Source organism: Ovis canadensis, chromosome 3 (genome assembly GCF_042477335.2).
Source record: "Ovis canadensis isolate MfBH-ARS-UI-01 breed Bighorn chromosome 3, ARS-UI_OviCan_v2, whole genome shotgun sequence".
Classification (NCBI taxonomy): Eukaryota; Metazoa; Chordata; class Mammalia; order Artiodactyla; family Bovidae; genus Ovis; species Ovis canadensis.
Genome location: NC_091247.1, coordinates 93,211,072 through 93,230,614, shown reverse-complemented (window position 1 = coordinate 93,230,614; position 19,543 = coordinate 93,211,072). Strand labels below are relative to the sequence as shown.

The following is a 19,543-nucleotide window of genomic DNA, read 5'->3' as shown; positions in this document are numbered from 1 at the left end:
CATACAGGAAACGCCCTCTCTGACTCTTGAACCCAGCTCCTCTCTCTCTGTCTAGGAAGCAAGCAAAGTGACCATTTTCAAGTGGACTCTTCCAGAGATAGCCCATATAAAGAAATATCTATGCAGATTCTTTCTCCTTATTTTTTGGCTTTTTTTGAAAGGGGATCCTCCGATATGGGTACATAGAGAACACTCTCGATTGCTTCTATGGCTGTGCTTCAGAATGCACCAAAACGTACTTGTCCAGTTTCCTATTAATGAACATTTAGGTTGTTCTGGGTCTTTCCCAGTGCTCTTGTGAAGAGCCTTGTAAATAAACACACAGTTATTTAAGGTCACATTTCTTATACACAGCCTTCAGAAATTCTTAACCAGGGGTGTGGGGACTCCTTAGAAGTCAGCAGATATAAAATTCAGGGAGACAAAACTGAAGGACTCTAGAAACCTGGAAGGGTAAAAACTCCCTTTATTTACACTAAGGTCTAACAGAAATTTAACATTTCCTTCCGTTATGAATGCAGCCAACACACTCAGAATAATTGGCAGTGTCTGTGACTTTCTCATCTTACACGATTGAAGGTGTTTTGAAAATATTTATACTCATCCCTTCTTTGTCACTGTGGTAATAAAGGAAAACGGTTTCTTTACTCACCACACTCTGACACCAAATGTGTGGGTTTTTTCCGCACATCAATTTTGTAACTCTCTGGACACAAACTGGGTGCCCTACAATTGCATTCATTTCTGAGACTATCTACCTGGAGTTATTGTCAGACTCCACAGCTTTAAGACCTCGGTCCCACAGCACTTCTTTCAGTTCAGATTCAACCACAGTCCTGGGTCCCTGTGGTACCACACTTCTGTTCCATTTGGCTGCAAAACTAAGGGTCCCACATACCCCACCTCAGATTGGATAATTTCCTACAATGGCTCAGCAAACCCAGAAACATTTACTTATGTTTACCAGTTTATCATAAAGGACATTATACAGGACAGAGATGAACAGCCATACAAAGAGGTGAGGTCTGAAGGGACTGAGTCCAGGAACTTCTGTCCTCAGGGAGTTGGGGTGCACCCCCCTCCCCTCAGGTGGATGTGTTCACCATTCCGAACCCTATACTTTAGAGATTTTTATGGAGGCTTCCTCATGATTATTAACTCAATCTCCAGCCCCTCTCCCCTTCCTGCCGGACAGAGGATAGGATTCAAAGTTCCAAGCTTCTAGGGAATTCCCTCGAGGTCCGAGCTCTCACTGCAGAGGGCCCTGGCTCGATCTTTTTAGTTGGGGAACTAAAATCCCACCAAGTCAAGCAGCGTGGTCAAAAAAATTTAAAAAGTTCCAAACTTCTAATCTGGTGACCAGCCCCCATCCTGAAGCTAACCAGGAGCTCACCAAGAGTCCCTCATTAGAACAAAAGATGCTTCTATCACTCAGGACATTCCAAGGAACTTAGGAGTTCTGTGTCAGGAACTGTGGGAAGAGACTGAATATATATCTATTTCTTATTCACAGGCAGGTAGTTACTAGACTTTCTGTTAGAATGGGTTATGTTATTCATTCATAAAGAGGCATATGTGTGTGTGTGTGCTGTGTGCTAAGTCACTTCAGTTGTGTCTGACTCTTTGTGACCCTATAAACTGTAACCCACCAGGTCCCTTTGTCCATGGGATTCTCTAGGCAAGAATACTGGAGTGGGCTACCATTCCCTTCTCCAGGCATTTTCCTAACCCAGGGATCAAACCTGCATCTCCTGTGGCTCCTGCATTACAGGCAGATTCTTTGCCACTGCGCCATCAGGGAAGTCATATACATATGACTATATCACACCGTTCTCTAAAAATTTTTTGATATCTGTATTTCAGTGAATTTTTTTTTGCTTTGTAATCTTATGTATTTTTTAATTCATGGTAAACTATATATAACACAAAATTTACCATTTGAACCATGTTAAGTGTACAGATCAGGGGCATTAGGTATATTCACAATGTTATGCAGGCATCACTACCAGTCGTTTCCAGAACTTTTTCATCTTCCCAAACAGAAGTTCGGTACCATCAAACAGTAACTCCCTATCACCCACTGTCCCTTCCCCCTCCAAGCAACCACCATTCTACTTTCTGCCTCTATGAATTTGGTTACTTTAGACACCTCAGATAAGTGGAATCGTACAATATTTGTCTGTTTGTGGCTGGCTTATTTCCCTTAGCATAATGTCCTCAAGATTCCCTCATACTGTAGTATGTGTCAGAATTCCCTGTTTTTTAAGGCTGAGTAATATTCCATTGTATGCATGTACCATTTTATCCATTCATCTGTTGAACTGTTTTCTTTCCATCTTTCAACTATAGTGAATAACACTGTTATGAACATGAGTGTGCAAATATTCCTTTGGATTTCTACCTTGAATCAGTTCAGTTCACTTCAGTCGCTCAGTCGTGTCTGATTCTTTGTGACCCCATGGACTGCAGCATGCCAGGATTTCCTGTTCATCACTTATTCCCGGAGCTTGCTCAAACTCATGTCCATCAAGTCGGTGATGCCATCCAACCATCTCATCCTCTGTCATCCCCTTCTCCTCCTGCCTTCGATCTTTCCCAGCATCTGGGTCTTTTCTAAGGAGCCAATTCTTTGCATCATGCGGCCAAAGTATTGGAGCTTCAGCTTCAGTGTCATTCCTTCCAGTGAATATTCAGGACTGGTTTCCTTTAGGATGGACTGGTTTCATCTCCTCCTAGTCCCAGGGACTCTCAAGAGTACTTTCAGTACTTCTGGGTATATACCCTGGAGTGAAATTTCTTGATAACATGGTAATTCTGTTTAATTTTTTGAGGAATCTATATTTATTTTTATGCATGAAAAATGTTCTGAGATAAGAAACATACCAGAGAAGGCAATGGCACCCCACTCCAGTACTCTTGCCTGGAAAATCCCATGGACAGAGGAGCCTGGTGGGCTGCAGTCCATGGGGTCACGAACAGTCGGATACGGCTGAGCGACTTCACTTTCACTTTTCACTTTCATGCATTGGAGAAGGAACTGGCAACCCAGTCCAATGTTCTTGCCTGGAGAATCCCAGGGACGGGGGAGCCTGGTGGGCTGCCGTCAATGGGGTCGCACAGAGTCGGACACGACTGAAGCGACTTAGCAGCAGCAGCAGCAGAGGCCCCTTATACATTCCTTATTCTTTGCATGCCTGTCTCCGCCACCAGATGGGGGCCTTCTTGATGGGCTGCCCTGCTCTTTGCGGCCGCTCAGTTAGCCCTTCCAGAGGTGGAGTAAATTCAGCACCTAATGGATGAAGTCAACAGAGAGGGAGAGAAGAGTTAGGCTTCAGGATGGCTAATCAAAGATGCCCCAGTTTCCATCTGTTCCACTTGTAGAGGTACAACCTGAGGCAAGTAACTTTCCTGGGATCGGATTAAATTCCATCCTGAACCTACAGCCTAGCCTTCAGCATCCTGCCTGGCCCTTGAGAATTTTGTTCCTTTTACCTCCAGGAACAAAAGAAAACCCTGGGCAACCTGCCTGGAGGCTTCTGGTCCGAGGCTGCTGGGGAGGGGTTGGGAGGCCCGGGATCACGCTCCAGGCTGAAGCAGGAGTGCACAGGGAGGGGCCGGAGGTTACCTTTCAAGCTCCGGTACTAGCGCCAAGTTCCGGCCCACCGGCTGTCCCGCCTCCCCGGGGAGCATTGCGGATCTTCTCGGTGCAGGCCGGGGAGCCCGGCGGTCCGCGGGCGCGCGCCGCTGGGGGCAGCAGCGGTCGGCCCTCCGCGCCGGCAGGCGGCGCTAGTCTTGACCCGACCGAGGGCGGCTCTCGGGCCCGGCTGCTCTCGGCGGCGGCGCACGACCGTCCTCGGGGCGGGGACGCGGCGACGGTGGCGGCGGCTCCTTGTCGCCCGAACCGGAGCGCGCAGGCCCGTCCCGGTGGTCGGGGGGCGGGGGCGCCATGTGGTTCATGTACGTGCTGAGCTGGCTGTCGCTCTTCATCCAGGTGGCCTTCATCACGCTGGCCGTCGGTGAGAGTGCGCGACCCGGCCCCGCGCGGGCTCCCGCTCCGGCTTCTGTGCCTGCCGGGGGTCACATCACGAGGGCGCCGGGGCGACCGGCGAGACCCCCGCCCGGCCCTCCCGCCTTCGCAGCCCCCCTCCTGTCCCGCCTGGTCCTGCTTCTCCTGGCCTCAGCAGCCTAGCTGACCGCGGGTCCTTCCAGGAGTCACAAAGTCCACCCCAGCGGTGCCCGGGAGAGGCTGCCTCAGATGCCGCTTGCCCGCGCACCGCCAACCGCTGTCGCGCCCGTCCTCGCACAGCCGGCCGCGCCGAACTTTCCCCGACCCCTACCGCCGCCCTTTCGCCTCTGGCCCTTCGTGCTTCCTACTCTCTCTGATACCCTTTCCCCTCCTGGCTAGTTCCTACTGTTGATCCCAGCTGAGATCTCACCTCCTCTGAGAAGCCCTCCTTATGAGGTTTGATGGTCCGGCGCGCCCTGTTCTTCCCCTAAAGTAGCACCTGTCACACTGGGGTCATCTGACTCCATTACTACTCAGCAGCCCCCGCCCGGCCCCCGCTCAGAGTTGGGTCAGGGAAGGGACCTTGTCTGTCTTGTAGTGTGCTCAGCTCTCAGCCCAGCACCTGGCATATTTGTTGGATGAATGAAAGAAGTTCCCTTTTATTGGCCAGAGGTTAGGTTTGTGCTGAGGCATCAAATACAGGTTTCCATTCACTTTTATGAAATCTCTTCTTGGTTGCCTTGACAGAGTTTTACTTGTGACTTTGGAGGGTAACACACGGGTTGTTTGGTTTGTTCCTTACCTCATGGACTCATGAAAGGTTGGGTGGGACCCAGCTGCAGATAGAGGACTGATCAGGATGGTGGGAGTGACCCTGGCTAACGTTCTCCCTGCTTGCCTTGCTCTCCTCCCCGCTCCAGCCGCCGGACTTTATTACCTGGCCGAATTGATAGAAGAATACACAGTTGCAACCAGCAGGATCATAAAATACATGATCTGGGTAAGTGACAGCTTTCCCCAGGTTCTCCCTCACTCTTGACCTGCCTCAAAAGGAGGAAGTGGGGGAAGTTTGGCCTGGGTGATGAGACCCCTGATCTTGCCGTTTCCTGAGGGTACCATCCCCCACCTCCCTGCCCTGTACCTGGTGCCCTGTGTCTGCTGTCCTGGTCCTAGGTCTTCCGGAGCTTCCTTCCCCAGTGGCATCACTTCACTGCAGGCCTTGTTCTTGGTTCCTTAAGGTGAAGGCCAAGTGCCTGCTCTGTGTTGACAGGACCATGGCTTTGCCTTTGTTTGATTATCTTCAGTGGTCTTAGCCCCTTGCTCTGTTCACAGCATTTAGAACTGAGAGGAACCTTAAGGACAGTTTTGAGTACTTGTTGGACCAAGTGACTTGTTCTAAGAGGGAGACACCGTCCCTGGCACAGTCCCTGCCCTGCTCAGGGCTCATGGAAGGCTTCTCTTCCTGAAGATACAATCCTTGCCATCGGTGTCAAAGCCACAGGAGAGACTGCTGGTGGTTTCTGCAGGTGGAGGAGAGGCTGGGGAGGGGCTGGAGGCACATTTGAACAGGAGGGGTCCACTGCCTCTCAAATCCCCTGCTGTCAGCAGCCGCTTTCTCTCTGGCATGACCTGGGGTAGGGAGTCAATGGTGGAAACAAGACCACAGCTGTCAGCCCTGGGTTCAGGGACCCAGCTCATAGGTGTTGGTACAAGAGTCAGTCTTTCATTCAGCTAACTGCCTGCCATTTGTTATGCACTGACAGCTATAAGTCCCTCAGAACTGTGGTTTTCAAACTGCAGGTGTGATTCATTATTGGGTTGTGCAATCAATTCAGTAGGTCATTATCAGCATTAAAGAAAGGAGGGGATGGAAAAGACTAGAACTGAAATCTGAACTTTGATCACATATATGTGTGTGTCTTGGGGTCACAGTGTAAGCTGTTTTTCTTACTGTGGGGTGCTGTCAGACAAACTTTGGGATTAAAAAGCGCTGCCCTTTGGGAGCCGAAAGGCTGGTTGGGGAGGTCAGATCTGTGGCTGTGAAACAAGGAAAGACTCAAGCGTGAAAAGAGTGTTGCCTGAGTAGCCCAGGGGTTAGTGAGTCCAGGAAGGCTGCCTGGAAGCAGCTCCCTGCACTGTGCACCTCCGTTGTTCAGTTCTCCACAGCTGTGCTGATTGGCCTCTACGTTTTTGAGCGCTTCCCTACCTACATGATTGGCGTGGGCCTCTTCACCAACCTTGTCTACTTTGGCCTCCTCCAGACCTTCCCCTTCATCATGCTGACCTCGCCTAACTTCATCCTGTCATGCGGTGAGAGGGGACGGAGTGGGAGGGACAGCTGAGGTGGGATGTGCCCAGCTCCGTCTATGGCACCGAAGGGGGAGGCAAACCCCTGAGGTCCTCCAGGAGGCCAGGCCGGTTGGAGGTTGGGGCTCTCACATGTGAGGAACCGAGAGCCCACGCTGGCTCTAGTGACTAGAATTTGGAGGGCTGGGATGATCAGAGAGGAATGGCTTTCCTGGGGCAGGTGGGGTTTGGAAGATTCGAGAAGGGAAAAGAAGTGGGTCGGCTGAGTAGTTACAGCCCTAAGAAACCACTTGGCCAGGAAAAGCCCAGAGCCTTTCCCCGGCCTGCAGGCAGCGCCCCATCCAGTCGTCTGGCCGTAAGTCATGATTCAGGTGAGCTTCATGGGGCTGCGGGTCTTCCTGCAGACAGCTGCCTTGGGGTTGACAAACGTGTTTGGAGGACCCTGGCCTTCCTGCCTTTGCTCTGCCACCAGTTTCTGACCTTAGCGTCTCCATCTGTTCAGTGATATTTGGGAAAGTCATTCAGCACATAGATGCTCTAGTTATTTCTGGAAAAGGTTCTAGACAGAATCTGGTTACCAGGATTGCCTTTTCTCCCTTCAATTGTTACTGGTCATCATACCCTTTTGTCAAGATGTCAGATGGAATCGGGGTTTCTTAGAGCTACTTTTCTATTTCTGTGAGAGAACCTGGAAAGAAACTGTCATTCATAGGAGGGCATGGTGTTCAAGCCAGGACTGAGTGCCTTGGTTTGATTCCACTGAAAGATTTGTTCTGTGGGGGTTGGTGTGAGGTGTCCTTTCTTGGACACTACGCCCCTCTTGCATCTTCCTAGGTGGGAGGGTGCTCTCCACTCCCCCCACACCCCACCTACAATGGCATGCTTCCTTGGCTTCCCCTTGTCACTCCCTCAACTTGCCCACTGGATGCCTGGGGGAGTTGTTCTGAAGGCCTGGGGGCGTGGGGCACCCTGTCTTCCCGCAAGCCCTTGCCCTAGAGCATGGCTAGGCCTGGCAGAGCTGTTGTCCCTGCTGTAGAAGGGGAGTGGCAAGAGAGGAGAAAAGAGGAAGAGCCCGTGCTGTTGCCAGCGAGCTGTATGTGAGGGGTGTTGGGTTTGAGGGATGTCTACCCTTCACTTCACCACAGTAGGAACGCCTGTGTCTGAGCAGTGGGTCCCCAGGATCTCTCTCTGTCTGAATTCGGCTGCACACGAAGGAGGTGTGTGGGGCTGCAGAACATACCAGTTCAGATCAGCCAGCCTTACCCTGGGGCAGGATGAGGAGAGACCCCCGTTCCCGGAACTTTGAGGAACCCTGAGACTGCACCGCAAAGCATCCAGCAGATGGTGCCCTTTATTCCTGAGGAGTGGGCGCCTCTGTCTGCGGAGCCTCCTCCTGTCTGGGGGGGACGCAGGAGCAAGTGCTCGGCCGTGACTTCCTCCTCCCCCACCGCCCAGGCAGAGCTCTCTTCAGGACTTAGGGCCGCTCTAGACCAAGTCATTTGGCACGGTGCTTTGGGCTGTGTAGCACTGAAGTCTCATTTTTATAATTCAAGGAGTTTTTTTAATCTACTTCTAATTTAACTCATACACATTTGGCAGTGGGCAGATGGGGGCTCGTTCTTTCATTTTAACAGATGGGACCCTGAGTGCTGGAGAGTAGTGTGCTTGGCCCAAGCTGTACTCTGGGTCGTGTGTAAAGTCGGGACCAAGACTTGGCTTCCTACCTCCGGGGCCTTGTGAAGGCTAAAAGTCTATTTATGTCCTCCCTGAGACTGACTGTGACTCTTCATTCCCTCAACAGGGCTAGTGGTGGTGAATCATTACCTAGCGTTTCAGTTTTTTGCAGAGGAATATTATCCTTTCTCAGAGGTAAGAAGTCTTCAGTATGTCCTCAGACTACTAACAGACACAGCAGGGGTAAAGGGGATTTGTGTGATTTCTTTGTGAATTCGGCTGTGATTTGAAACTGAGACTGTTCAGGGATAGCACATTAAAAAATAATAATATAGATGATTTTAGAAAGCTGTGTGAGGAGCAGGGACTGTTTGGCTGAGGAAGAAGGGCACTGCTGTCTCCCAGTGAGTCCCTTGGGTCTCTCAGGATCCCAGCCTGCCATCCTAAGGTCAGGAAGGGGGATGGGGTGACCTGGTCTGATGCAAACCTCACAGGGCAGGGCTGGGCCACAACCTTGAACCCTGCTGCTCTAGTTTGCACCCTGGAGAAGAACAGGGTCGCTTCTCCAGGAGATACAGGTCGGTCACGGTTTTGCCTTCCATGTACTTCCTTCGGTTCAGAGGAGTTGCTGGTCCTGGTGACCAGGGTTCAGGGATTTGGGCCTGAATCGTGGTCATCTTCAGTCTCCACTTTTCCCACTGAGTCTTCTCCATGTCTGGGGCTGTCCTGTCTCTGCTTCCTGGGCCCTGGTCCCCTTGAGAGATCCCATGTGGGGGCATCAGTGTGGACTTGACCAGCTTTCCAAGATACACAGTGACCGCTCCTGGACTGGCCTTGGCACCTCCAGGAGCAGCATCTTCTCAGTGTCTTTGTTGCCAGGTCCTGGCCTATTTCACTTTCTGTCTGTGGATAATCCCGTTTGCATTCTTCGTGTCGCTATCAGCTGGGGAGAACGTCCTGCCCTCCACCATGCAGCCAGGAGGTGAGAAGAGGGTGGTGGGAAGGGGTCATGGTGGGAGGACACCAGCAAGGCCTGAGCTGCTGGGGGAGCTAGAGCCCACCCTGTGATACAGACAGTTGAATTCTGGGTGGGCAGCACTGTGTTCACACACACACACGTACACACATTCATCTCCCTGCCTATGTCTCCACAGATGACGTGGTCTCCAATTACTTCACCAAAGGCAAGCGGGGCAAACGCTTAGGGATCCTGGTTGTCTTCTCATTCATCAAAGAGGCCATTCTACCCAGTCGGCAGAAGATATACTGACCCCCTGGGGAGGGGATGCTGGCGCAGGAGTCGGAGAGTCAGGCCCCTGGGCCTTTGCACTGGGTGGGGGCCGGGAGTTGGAAGGCACCTTCCCCCAGCCCTGGCCCTCCTTCCCGCCACTCCCCTGGAAGCCCTCATCCCCACCCTCCTCAGGAGGCTCAGCTCAGGTCAAATCTGATACTGCTGGAGGCTGAGACCTCAGAGGCTGCCAGGGAGGAGTCAGGGCCTGCTTAGCCAGGAGGCCGCCACCCACCTGGGTGCACAGAAGCCGAGCCCCTGTGGCCCTCCTGCTCCCTCCTGTGATCGGTCAGGAGTTCTGGCTCAGCCCGGGCAGGTAGTGCCAGGGCCATGAAGCTGAAGGGCAGACAGTGATAACTGCCAGTGGGCAGATGGCCGTGGGAGGGGCTGTGACTTAGCACTCGCAAGAGAAAGTTTTTGCTGGTGAACTGTGATTTCTGTCCAAGTGCTGATTCCCATTTGAATAAAGATTCTAGGTGGCACTGTTTGCCTTAATACCCTGAAAGTTCATCTTCCTTTCTTCCTGCGCACCTTCCACCTGGACTGGCTTTGCTGCACCAGGGCTCTTTTTCCATGTTTGGGTCTTGCCCTTCCGAAGGGACCGTTCTTGTGGCCCATAGTGGGAAGGTGACAGAGATGAAGAGCCGAACCTGCTCGGGGGATGGGGAGTGGAAGTGGAGGCAACCTTTCTTAATCCCCTTCTCTCTTCTTCCGTCTCTTCTTTCCCTGGGGCTCTGTGACTGCCAGGCTGGGGGCAGAGAGGGGATAGTGTGGGACTGGGTTAGATTTTTCAGGAGAACATGTATAATATCCTATTTGTAAGTCTCATCCTAGGGAAGAGGAGTGGTTTCTGGCTGATTTCTATCTCGGGCTTGAGAAGAGACAATAAAAATTGGCTTCTAGGCAGCCTGGACTAAAGCCTGTTGTGTAAGAAACTGGTGGTGGGAGAACCTGTTTGTTAATCTAAGAGCACACAGGGCCGGCCCTCTCTTCTGAGTGGTCATGGCTCCTAGGAGGTGATTGTCTTCTAAGAAGACAGGCCAGGTCCTGGGCATAGGGCAGCATTTGTCGACCTTGCACTCCAACTCTAGTGCCTTCCAAGTACTCAGCAGTATGTATGGGAATGAAGTCCCCATGGGAGCCATTACCGGCATGTCCTATACCTCACAGCAGAGCAGGCAGGTGCAGAGATGGGCAGCACACCTCTGGTACCTTTCAGCCACTGGGAAGACCTCTGTGCTTGAAAACCTTATTTCTACCTCCTGCCTCCAGTCCCACCATAGCCCTTCATTTCCTTGGCTTTTGTATTCCCTTTCTCTTAAAAATAATCAACCTTCCCCTTTCCTGGGGAGGAGCAGCCATTCTGGCCTCCTCTCTGGCGCTGAGCCTGCCAGGCCCTTCTGTCCTCTGCAGACGAGGCTGGCCAGCAGCTGGCCTTGCTGTCTCTTGCTGGCTGTTTCTCTCTCACTCCAGTGGCGGCTTTGCCCTTCCACTCCACTGCTCGTGTTCCAGGGGTTGCCAGCAGCCTTGTGCTAAGTCCAGCCGACCCTTTTCACATCTCTTTCTGCATCTCTGCAGCGTTGGGCAGATTTCATCACTGCCAGCTTCCCAAGCCCTTTTGTGGCTGGTTCTCCCTCTCTGCTCCCCTCCGGGCCAGTGCAGACTGCCCCCCTCGCCCTGTGCACACAGTTCTGTCATGGGTTCCCTGGAGGAGCCCGTCCCTGCTCATGGCTTCAAGGAATTGAGAGCTGACCTCCAGCCCCGGTATCCCTTTTGGTCCTCTCAACCACAGTTCTGCTGCCTTTGGGCACGCAGACAAATCTTGTGGCCCAGATAGCATTTGCTGCTGTCCTCTGCAAACCTGCCTTTTTTGGGTACCTGCTTTGGCCCGAAGATCACTCAGGAGCCCAGCCAGACACCTGGTTTCTCTTTCTGCCCAGACATCTAACAGCTGTCAAGTTTACCTTCCTAACCTCTCTATTTGAGCCACTCCCACGGTCATCAGCTTTCACCTAGATTATTGTGACAGCTTCCTTTGGCTTCTCTGTCCCACAGCTGGAGTTGTCTTTCTAATGCATAGTTGATCCAGTCACTCTCTGGCTTACAACCTTCCATGGCTCTCCACTGCCCTCAGGATAAAGTCCAGACCCCGTAGCATGGCTTTTGAGACTCGTGGTGTCTTGGTTCCTGCTTGCCTCTCTGGCCTTGTCACTAGCCACTTTGCACTCTGAATTTCAGCCTCCTGTATCCAGAAATGCCCTGTTGCTTCTCCTTCATTCTACTCACCTGGGTACCTTCTCTGTCAGTTCTCAACTTAAGACTTCACTTCCTCCAAGGAACTCTGAATGTCCCGTCTCCCTCCAGCACACCACACAGATGACTGGTCTTACTTGCCTGCTGACTGCTCTGTCTCCCCACTAGACTGTAAGCTCCTTGAGGGCAGGGACTGTCCAGTTTTTGTATCAACAGCGCCTAGCTTGGCACCTGGCACATAGAAAGTACTCAATAAATGTTTGTTTAATGAGTGATTTGCAGTGTCGTGTACAGGGGCTAGCAGAGGATCCAGGCGAGCTTCCTGGAAGAAGTACAGGTGCCTTCAGTTTCCACCTGAAGCCACAGGACCTCCCTCCGTCCTCCATATAGAGACTGCCTCTATTTCTTTGAACTGCAGAGACCCCAGTGGCAACTGGGATGAAGGAAGACCAGCGTGGCAGGAAAGCCATCGGCAGGGTGATGCTCTAGCCTTCCTCCTCCCTGTTCTGGAAAATTTAGAATGAGGCTTAGAACCTGCAGCTGCTGCTGCTAAGTCACTTCAGTCGTGTCCAACTCTGTGCGACCCCATAGACGGCAGCCCACCAGGCTATCCCGTCCCTGGGATTCTCCAGGCAAGAACACTGGAGTGGGTTGCCATTTCCTTCTCCAATGCATCAAAGTGAAAAGTGAAAGTGAAGTCGCTCAGTCGTGTCCAACCCTCAGCGACCCCATGGACTGCAGCCTTCCAGGCTCCTCCGTCCCTGGGATTTTCCAGGCAAGAGTACTAGAGTGGGGTGCCATTGCCTTCTCTGAGAACCTGCAGACTTAATATGAACAAGAGGCAGAATTTCGAAGTGGTCCCTCATCCTGGGATCCTCACCCCTGGTGAGCTCTTTGGGGTGGGTGGGGGAGATGGGGACACCAAGGTGTCACTTTTCCAATGCCAGGGCCCAGGACAGAGGGACCCCCACGCTGAGCCTTGGGATACTGCCCTAACTTCATCTCCTGGGGGAGATTCCTTTGTGGAGAGAAGGGGATCTGGGGTCTGTGGGGGAGGAGGCTGCCAGCCTTGAGCTTGAGAGTGGGCAGCCTGTGGGCACTCCCCCTTCCTCTGCATCCACACAGAATCACCACACCTCAACCTTCACTGATCAGTCTCCAGTGGAGAGGCTACCAAAGTAAGTTTAAGGGAGGGGTGGTTTAGGGGAAGGCAGAGCAGGGAGTCCTTGATGGGCTCGCACAGCCGCCAGGAAGGCCTCGTCGAATGTCTCTCGCAGGTTCATGCTCAGCGTGTCGGTCCAGAAGCTGCCGTCACCCAAGTGCCGCTTCCGGGGCACCTCTTCCATAGTGACAGAGCAGAAGCCCTGGGGCACCTTCATTCTGTAGGGCCTTACCGAAGGGTATAGCTCGCGGATTACCACTTGGAAAGGCAGCTGGGGCACAGGCGCCACCTGGCGGCCGGCCACTGTGCGGAGGTCCGCGCCACCGTGCCCGTTGGACCTCACCTCCACGAAGCAGCGGAAGTCGCGTTCTGGCCTGGGGTCGGGATGCACGCCCAGGCGGACACCCTGTGGGTAGCCAATCTGGGCAGTGGGGGACCTGGCGGGGTTGCTGCTAAGATTCCACACCTTGGGCCGCCTGACCGTGGGCGGCTTGTAGGTGGGCGCAGGCCTCACCAAGGGCAGATTGGGCTGCTGTATCTGTTGCAGGCGCGCCTCCGGGGAGGGGTGGAAGCTCGTGGGAGGCCACAGTACCCCGTCCTTGCAGGTCTTGGAGAGGGCAGTGGCCCGGGGCGGAGCACGGGGCTCTCGCTGAGCGCTGGGTATTAGGGACTGGTCTTGGAGTAGCAACTTGTGATGGAGCCACTTCTTGAAGTCAGCTTCTCTCAGAATTTGGTGCTCCTTCTGCAACATCAGAAAGCACAAGATACTTCTGGACAGCTGCTCCCCCTGTGTTTCTGTGAAAGCAGGCCCTGTGGCTGTAGCCCTGGAAACCTCGGGTCTAATTGAGCAGATACCTTGCTGCCCTTTGCGAGCCCAGAGTCTGATGAGAGAAATCCCTGCTTTGTGGGAGCCCTTGTTCTGATGAGGAAAATACTGCCTGGAGGGGCCCCTGGCTCATGTGACAGGAGAGCCTTTCCCACAGGGGAGACCTCCAATCAGATGGAGACTCGGCCTCTGCCCTAGGTGAGGTCTCTAGCTTGAGTGGGGAGACCCAATCCCTGCCCTATGGAAACGCTTGAGGCTCCTGCATCCCCCATAAAGGAGTTCCCAGCCTGCCTTAAAAGTTTCTGGTTTGATGGGGGGAAAAGGCAAATGAGTGGTACAAACTTATCCTTGACCCTGGAAGGAGAGAACAGAAAAGTCTGGAAGGCCAGCAACTGGATGGAGCGAATCTGAGCAGGCTTCTTGGAAGTGGAGGCCTTGAGCAGTCAGGGTAGAGAGAGAGACAGTTGGCTGGTGCTCCAGACTGGATGGCGATGCTCTCTGTCCTTGCTTCCACTAGAGCTGAACCTTCACCTTGTCACAGAACCACCCCCTTCCCCCTTCCCTGTCTCAGTGTCTCAGTTCCCAGACTGTTGCTAAGCAGTCAGGTGGTTTGGAGACTGACCCAGCTTCAGAGGTAGGCCCCCTGATTAGGCTAAGCCAATCATCATAATTCCATCAGCCTTGCCCCAGACTTCAGTCAGTCAGCACATGGCTTTCCTTGAGCTGTAGGGATTGGAACAAGAATGCACAGGTGATCCAGTTGAGGCCAATAAGAGATAAGGGGAAATCTTCAAGGGGCTTCGGGGAAATTTTAGAGACACAGGAACAGATGGGCTTTGCCTCCTCTGGATACACACATAACTGTGAGAGCTGGGTGAACCAACAGAGGGTATGACAGGGAAAACGAGAGGAATGCAGCTGGGACAGAGCTGAAATACCCGAGTTTGCCAGCCCCAAAGCCCTCCCCACCCCTGGATCTGCTTAGGAGTCCCAGCATCTTCTTTTGGAGTTTCCTGGTTCTTGCATTCTGTGTAGCTATACCTAGTATTAAAATCCTTTACTCTCCTTTTCTGCCCCAGTCAGGGTCTGACATTGATCTGGGCCCCTGCCAAGTCTCTAGCTTGTCAGCCTCCAGCTCACATCTGATTCCTCGTCTGTTCTGAATTTGCACTTCCTGACGTATACCATGCTCTCATGGGCCCCCATGCCCCTCCACAGGGCTGTCTGTTCCTTCTACCAGGTCAGCTCTTCCCCGATTGTTCATATGGCCAACTGCGCCCACCTATATAGACTCTTCAGCCTTATCCCTCCGGCACCCTCCTGGGCTCCCTCCTCAGAGGAGGGGGAGGCTCTTTCCGGATGGGACCGCTTCTAGCCACTGTTCTAACTAACCGCACACGGGAGTCATGCTCACACACCTGGGTCACAGCTGATGCCCGGCGCCCCTGCCCGCCCTCCCCCTTACTTGATACTCAGTCAGGTAGTCCTCCTCCATGAGGGCCAGCTGGTCCTTGAGCCTCCTCAGTTTCCTCATCTCATGGGCAAAGTCCTTCTTGTCCCGCTTCCACATGGCATCTTTCAAGAACCTGGTGCCAGGGCGGGGTGTGCCATTCCTTCAGCTTTCCCCTGGGCTGGGAAGACTGGCTGCTGCTGAGGGCCGGGGCGAGGGTAGGGGCGCCACCAGAGATGAGGTGAGCGAGACGGACCACCCCCCCGTCTGGCCAACTACTTCCCTGGCGGTGAGAGAGGAAAGTGATCACCACCTTTCTGCTGAAGGGCTAGGACCTCGAGGTAACGCTAAACCCCAGGGATGAGGCCCTGTGGAGAGCCCCAGGAATAGCATCTTGGAGAGGGGTTCCCCTCCACACACTCATCCTTGGGTGAGGGCCCTGGGGAAGGGTGGCAGATGGGGGCAGTTCTCACCCCTCACCGGGCACAGACTCGGTGGTTCCATATTTTGCAGTAGTCAATGGGCTTGCAGCCTGTGGCATCTTGTGCGTGGACGTTGGCACCTTTCTGCACCAGGACTTTGACACAGCTCAGCAGGCCCTCGCGGGCTGCCAGATGCAGAGGTGTGGAGCCATTGCACGTCTGACTGGAGGGCCCCGCCAGGGAGAAGAGGGGAGAAAGGATGAAGGGCATCAGATGGGCAAACCAGCTCCTAGGTCTGCCATGCCGCTAGTCCACTGGGTGACCCTGGCATGTCCTTTCTCTCTGTACCTCAGTTTCAGCTGTTGAAGGAGGGTTTGGACTAAGTGAACAGCAAAAGTCTGATTATGGAGTATGTGACCATGAGGACCTTACCAAAAGGAGAGCTGGGTTGGCTGGAGTGCAGAGACCATGAACCTCATCTCCTCTTTAACCACCCAGGCCTCCTCCCCCTTCCCCAAGCCTGGCCGTGGCCCACAAGGCCTGCGTGACCAGGGCCCTCTTCCCCCTCAACTTCGTCTTCTGACCTTGCCCCATTCTCTCCCAACATGGCCTTGGCACCTCTGCCTGGAATACTTTGCCCCGGCTCTTCACCTGGCCGGCTCCTCTCAGTCCTTTCCTTAGAGGTAACTGCCCGTTCCCAAATAGGTCTTCTTCTTGTCCCCTTTACTCGCAGCTCCATTACCCTTCATAACTGCTTACCACTCTCTGTCATTTTGTTCATCTGCTTGCTAGTTGACTAGCCACCCCTACATTAGTATGTCTCCTTTAGGAGGGCAGGGACCGTGGCTGTTACAGTCACTGTATTCCTCAATTCTGGCCCAGTGCTCAGCACATTAGATGCTGGGTAAATATTTTGAATGAATGCAGTCTCTCTAAGCCATCCGTTCACTTTCTCAATGATCACAGTAGTCTCATGTGATAGGCATTGTCATCCACCCAAATTTCAGTTGAAGAAACTGGGGCAGTAGTTCGTAAACGCTGCTGCCAAATGAGAAACAGCTGGGGCTCTTTTGCACCTTCAAAGCCCGGGCCACATCCCAGGCCAATTAAATGACAGACTCCTTTGGGTTGAAACACAGGCATTGGTATTTTTGAAGCTCCCCAGGTGATTCCAGTGTACAGACAGGTTTGGGAACCAGAGCACTGAGACTTAGGCTTGAGTGACTTGCCTGAGGTTTTTCTGTCTGCTGGCAGGCAGTGAAACCAGGACATGAAGTAGGTCTGCCCTCTTTCAAAGACTCCCAGCCACTACCACGTGACTGCTTCGTGTGGGAACGAGTTCCTGGCACCCCACAGCTCCTCTCTCTCCGCCTTGACTCCTCCTGCCTGGATGTGGGGTTCTTATCTGCCCAGCCTGCCAGCCCCTCTCCCTACACAGGCTGGACTCACGTGTTGAGGGCCGCCCCTTGCTTAATCAGATAGTGAATGCAGGGGAGGGCCATGGTCTTGTTGTCACCATGGATGACAAGGTGCAGAGGTGTCTGGCCATTGTTGGTGGGCAGGTTTACGGGAAACTTGTACTCCTCCACCAAGACCTGCAGGCATGCAAGCTTGCCGCTCTGGGCTGCAAAGTGGATGGCAGTGAAACCCTGCGGGGGCCAGAGGAGATGGAAGTGGTTGAGCAGGACTGGGCCCTGGGTCCCACAACCTAACCTAGAGAGGATTTCTTGGGATTACCCTCACCTCTTCTCTGCGCCCACGGGAATCCCACGGTTCCCTTTCCCACTCCCTTATCTCGCTCCCCACAAATTGCCCTACAGACGGTACGAAGGTGAATTAGAACCTTCCACCCAGAAGCTCCACTGTCACTCCTTGCCAGGTAACCACTGTGTGCGGAGCTCTTTGTAGGGTGGAGAAGACTTCGGTTGCTGCCCCTGCACTCCAAGGCCTTACCTTGTCATCGGCCACGATTTCGCCACAATGCCGATTTAGACAGAACCGCAACCATTCCAGGTTGCCCAATGAGGCGGCGAACAGCTCGTAGTAGCTTCCTCCGATCGCCCTCTGTTCCCACTCCTCGGTTAGACTCATGGAACTGGAGCCGGCGCGGGGAGGAAGGTGGGCGTGAGCCTAGAGGCCGGCCCAGGGCGCGCCGGGCGGCAGGGCGATGGGGAAGTGACAGTCGTCAGGGGCCCCGGGCACCTCTTGGGAGGTCAGCCCGGCCCGGCCTGAGCCCTCCCCTCCCCGCCCCGACGCCCGCGCATCACGCCCGCGCCCACCTGCGCCGCCGGACAGCCGACTCTTTGCGGGTGGTTGAGCCCTTCTTCGCCAGTTGCAGGTGTACGTCGCCGGAGAGGTACCGCCGCCTGATAGGTGCCGCCGCCCACCTGACGAAATGCCAGCTCGCGCTACGGGCGGAGGCCGGCAGGCGCTCCAGGACTAGGGTCGTGGTGGAGGGGCGGGACCTGGGCGCCTCCCTGGCCGGGTCACCGACCAGCTGGTTACCCCCCGCCGCGGCCCCCGCGTCCTGGAGACTCGGCATCTCAGCACCCCACACGGAAAGACGAGTAGCTTTTGTTTCTGATTATAAAATTAATAAGTGCTGATTGTAACAAAACAGGAGGGCAATGAAGATATTAAAAATCACAACCCCATTACCCACAGAAATCATGATCTATTTCGCTATATGTATGCATATCCTATCCGTGTTCCTGCCTCTTTTCATTCAGCCTTATACAATGAATTAGCTTCCGTTGTCAGTCCACATACTAAACGTGAATTATGACGCAACCATAGACCGGCATCATAATGGATGCGCTGCCATTTCACTTGTGATATCTGGGGCTTCCTGGTGGCCCAGTGGTAAAGAATCTGCCAGCAATGCAGGAGACGTAGGAGACGCAAGTTCGATCCCTGGGTCAGGAAGATCCCCTGGAGGAGGGCATGGAAACCCTCTCCAGTATTCTTGCCTGAAGAATTTCATGGAGAGGACCCTGGTGGGCTACAGCGCATGAAGTCGCAAAGAGTCGGACTTGACTGAAGTGACTTAGCATGCACCCTGGATATCCAATTGTAGCTGTAGAGGTAAACACTCCCATCAAGGGGGAAAAGGAAGCCTGAAAGACCCATTCTCAGGAGATAGGAGAGAGAATGCCTGCATCTTGAGAACAGATTTAGAGAAAAGCAGGAATCTGAGTGCTTTATCACATTGTGGGGGTGGAGATGAGTCTGCACCGGCAGGTCAGAGAGCAGGTCATGTCTCTTCACCAGATTTCCAAGTTGTGTGCCCATTGTCTTATCTGTTCTCCAAAGTACTCTCAGGGAATGGGCCAAATTTGAATGAATCCTTTGCTTCAGTCTCAAAGCAGTTCCAAAGGATCAACAGAACTGTAGCTGATCTGGTGTTCTCACCTATCCAATCCACTGCATCTCTCAGAGATTGGAGGTTACATGAAGCTTTCAGCACCAGGGAGATGATTTAATCAGGCTAGCACCTGAGTATCGTGCTTAATTTCAATGATCCCATAAGGGATCTAAAATGTAATTCCAATGTCTCTTGAACTGCTGAGAGCTGGAGTGAGTTTATCTTAAATCTCTATGCCTGGCTTTCACTTCTGGAATGGAGCACTCTGTTGACCTATTGTCCTACATTATCAGTGAAGATTATTTTACAAACCAGTTGTCAAAGTCTCTGACATTTTCCTAAGGGCATACAGCAAATAAAGAAACTTATTCAAGAAAATCTACTCAATCTCAGCCAGAACAGTGCGAGTCTGTAGCACTTAAGCAGCAACCTGCTCCTTCCCTCTTCTCTGCCCATCTCAGAGCAATGCCTGAAGCTCTGATCCAGGTGGGTATGACCAAGAGAATGGGCTTCCTTTCCCTCTCAGCTCCCAGTCGAGACATAGGATATCTCACTGAAAGAAGCAGGCTGCCAGCATCTCACCAGTGCCTCCTTTCTCTGTTCCAAGTGGTGGAGGCTAAATTCCTGGTGAGTGTGTAGCCAAGAGATTGGGGCTCCCTTCCTCCACCTGGCTCTTACTGATGGGACAAAGGCTTGACTTCAGGCATGGCAGGCTAAGAATATTGATCTCTTTGTCTCAACCTGCATGCTCATGGGGCAGATGCTCTGTGTTGGGAGAGAACTGGAGATAA

The 19,543-nt window shown here is 53.2% G+C and overlaps 2 protein-coding genes and 1 long non-coding RNA gene across 3 annotated transcripts; 1 reads left to right on the top strand and 2 right to left on the bottom strand.

The window, feature by feature from the left end:
- Positions 1-446: 446 nt before the first annotated feature.
- Positions 447-4,278, bottom strand: LOC138437078 (uncharacterized). The gene is made up of 2 exons (XR_011255758.1): positions 3,626-4,278; positions 447-3,289 (listed from the first exon to the last, which is right to left on the bottom strand). It is a non-coding gene; the product is annotated as an uncharacterized lncRNA (long non-coding RNA).
- Positions 3,779-11,803, top strand: TEX261 (testis expressed 261). The gene is made up of 6 exons (XM_069583639.1): positions 3,779-4,016; positions 4,927-5,006; positions 6,163-6,316; positions 8,115-8,182; positions 8,867-8,969; positions 9,142-11,803. The coding sequence occupies exons 1-6, from the start codon at positions 3,947-3,949 to the stop codon at positions 9,255-9,257; spliced, it is 591 nt and encodes a 196-aa protein (XP_069439740.1). The 5' UTR covers positions 3,779-3,946; the 3' UTR covers positions 9,258-11,803.
- Positions 11,775-17,930, bottom strand: ANKRD53 (ankyrin repeat domain 53). The gene is made up of 6 exons (XM_069579552.1): positions 17,668-17,930; positions 17,342-17,483; positions 16,838-17,037; positions 15,447-15,611; positions 14,982-15,102; positions 11,775-13,432 (listed from the first exon to the last, which is right to left on the bottom strand). The coding sequence occupies exons 1-6, from the start codon at positions 17,928-17,930 to the stop codon at positions 12,713-12,715; spliced, it is 1,611 nt and encodes a 536-aa protein (XP_069435653.1). The 3' UTR covers positions 11,775-12,712.
- Between the last annotated feature and the right edge of the window lie 1,613 nt (positions 17,931-19,543).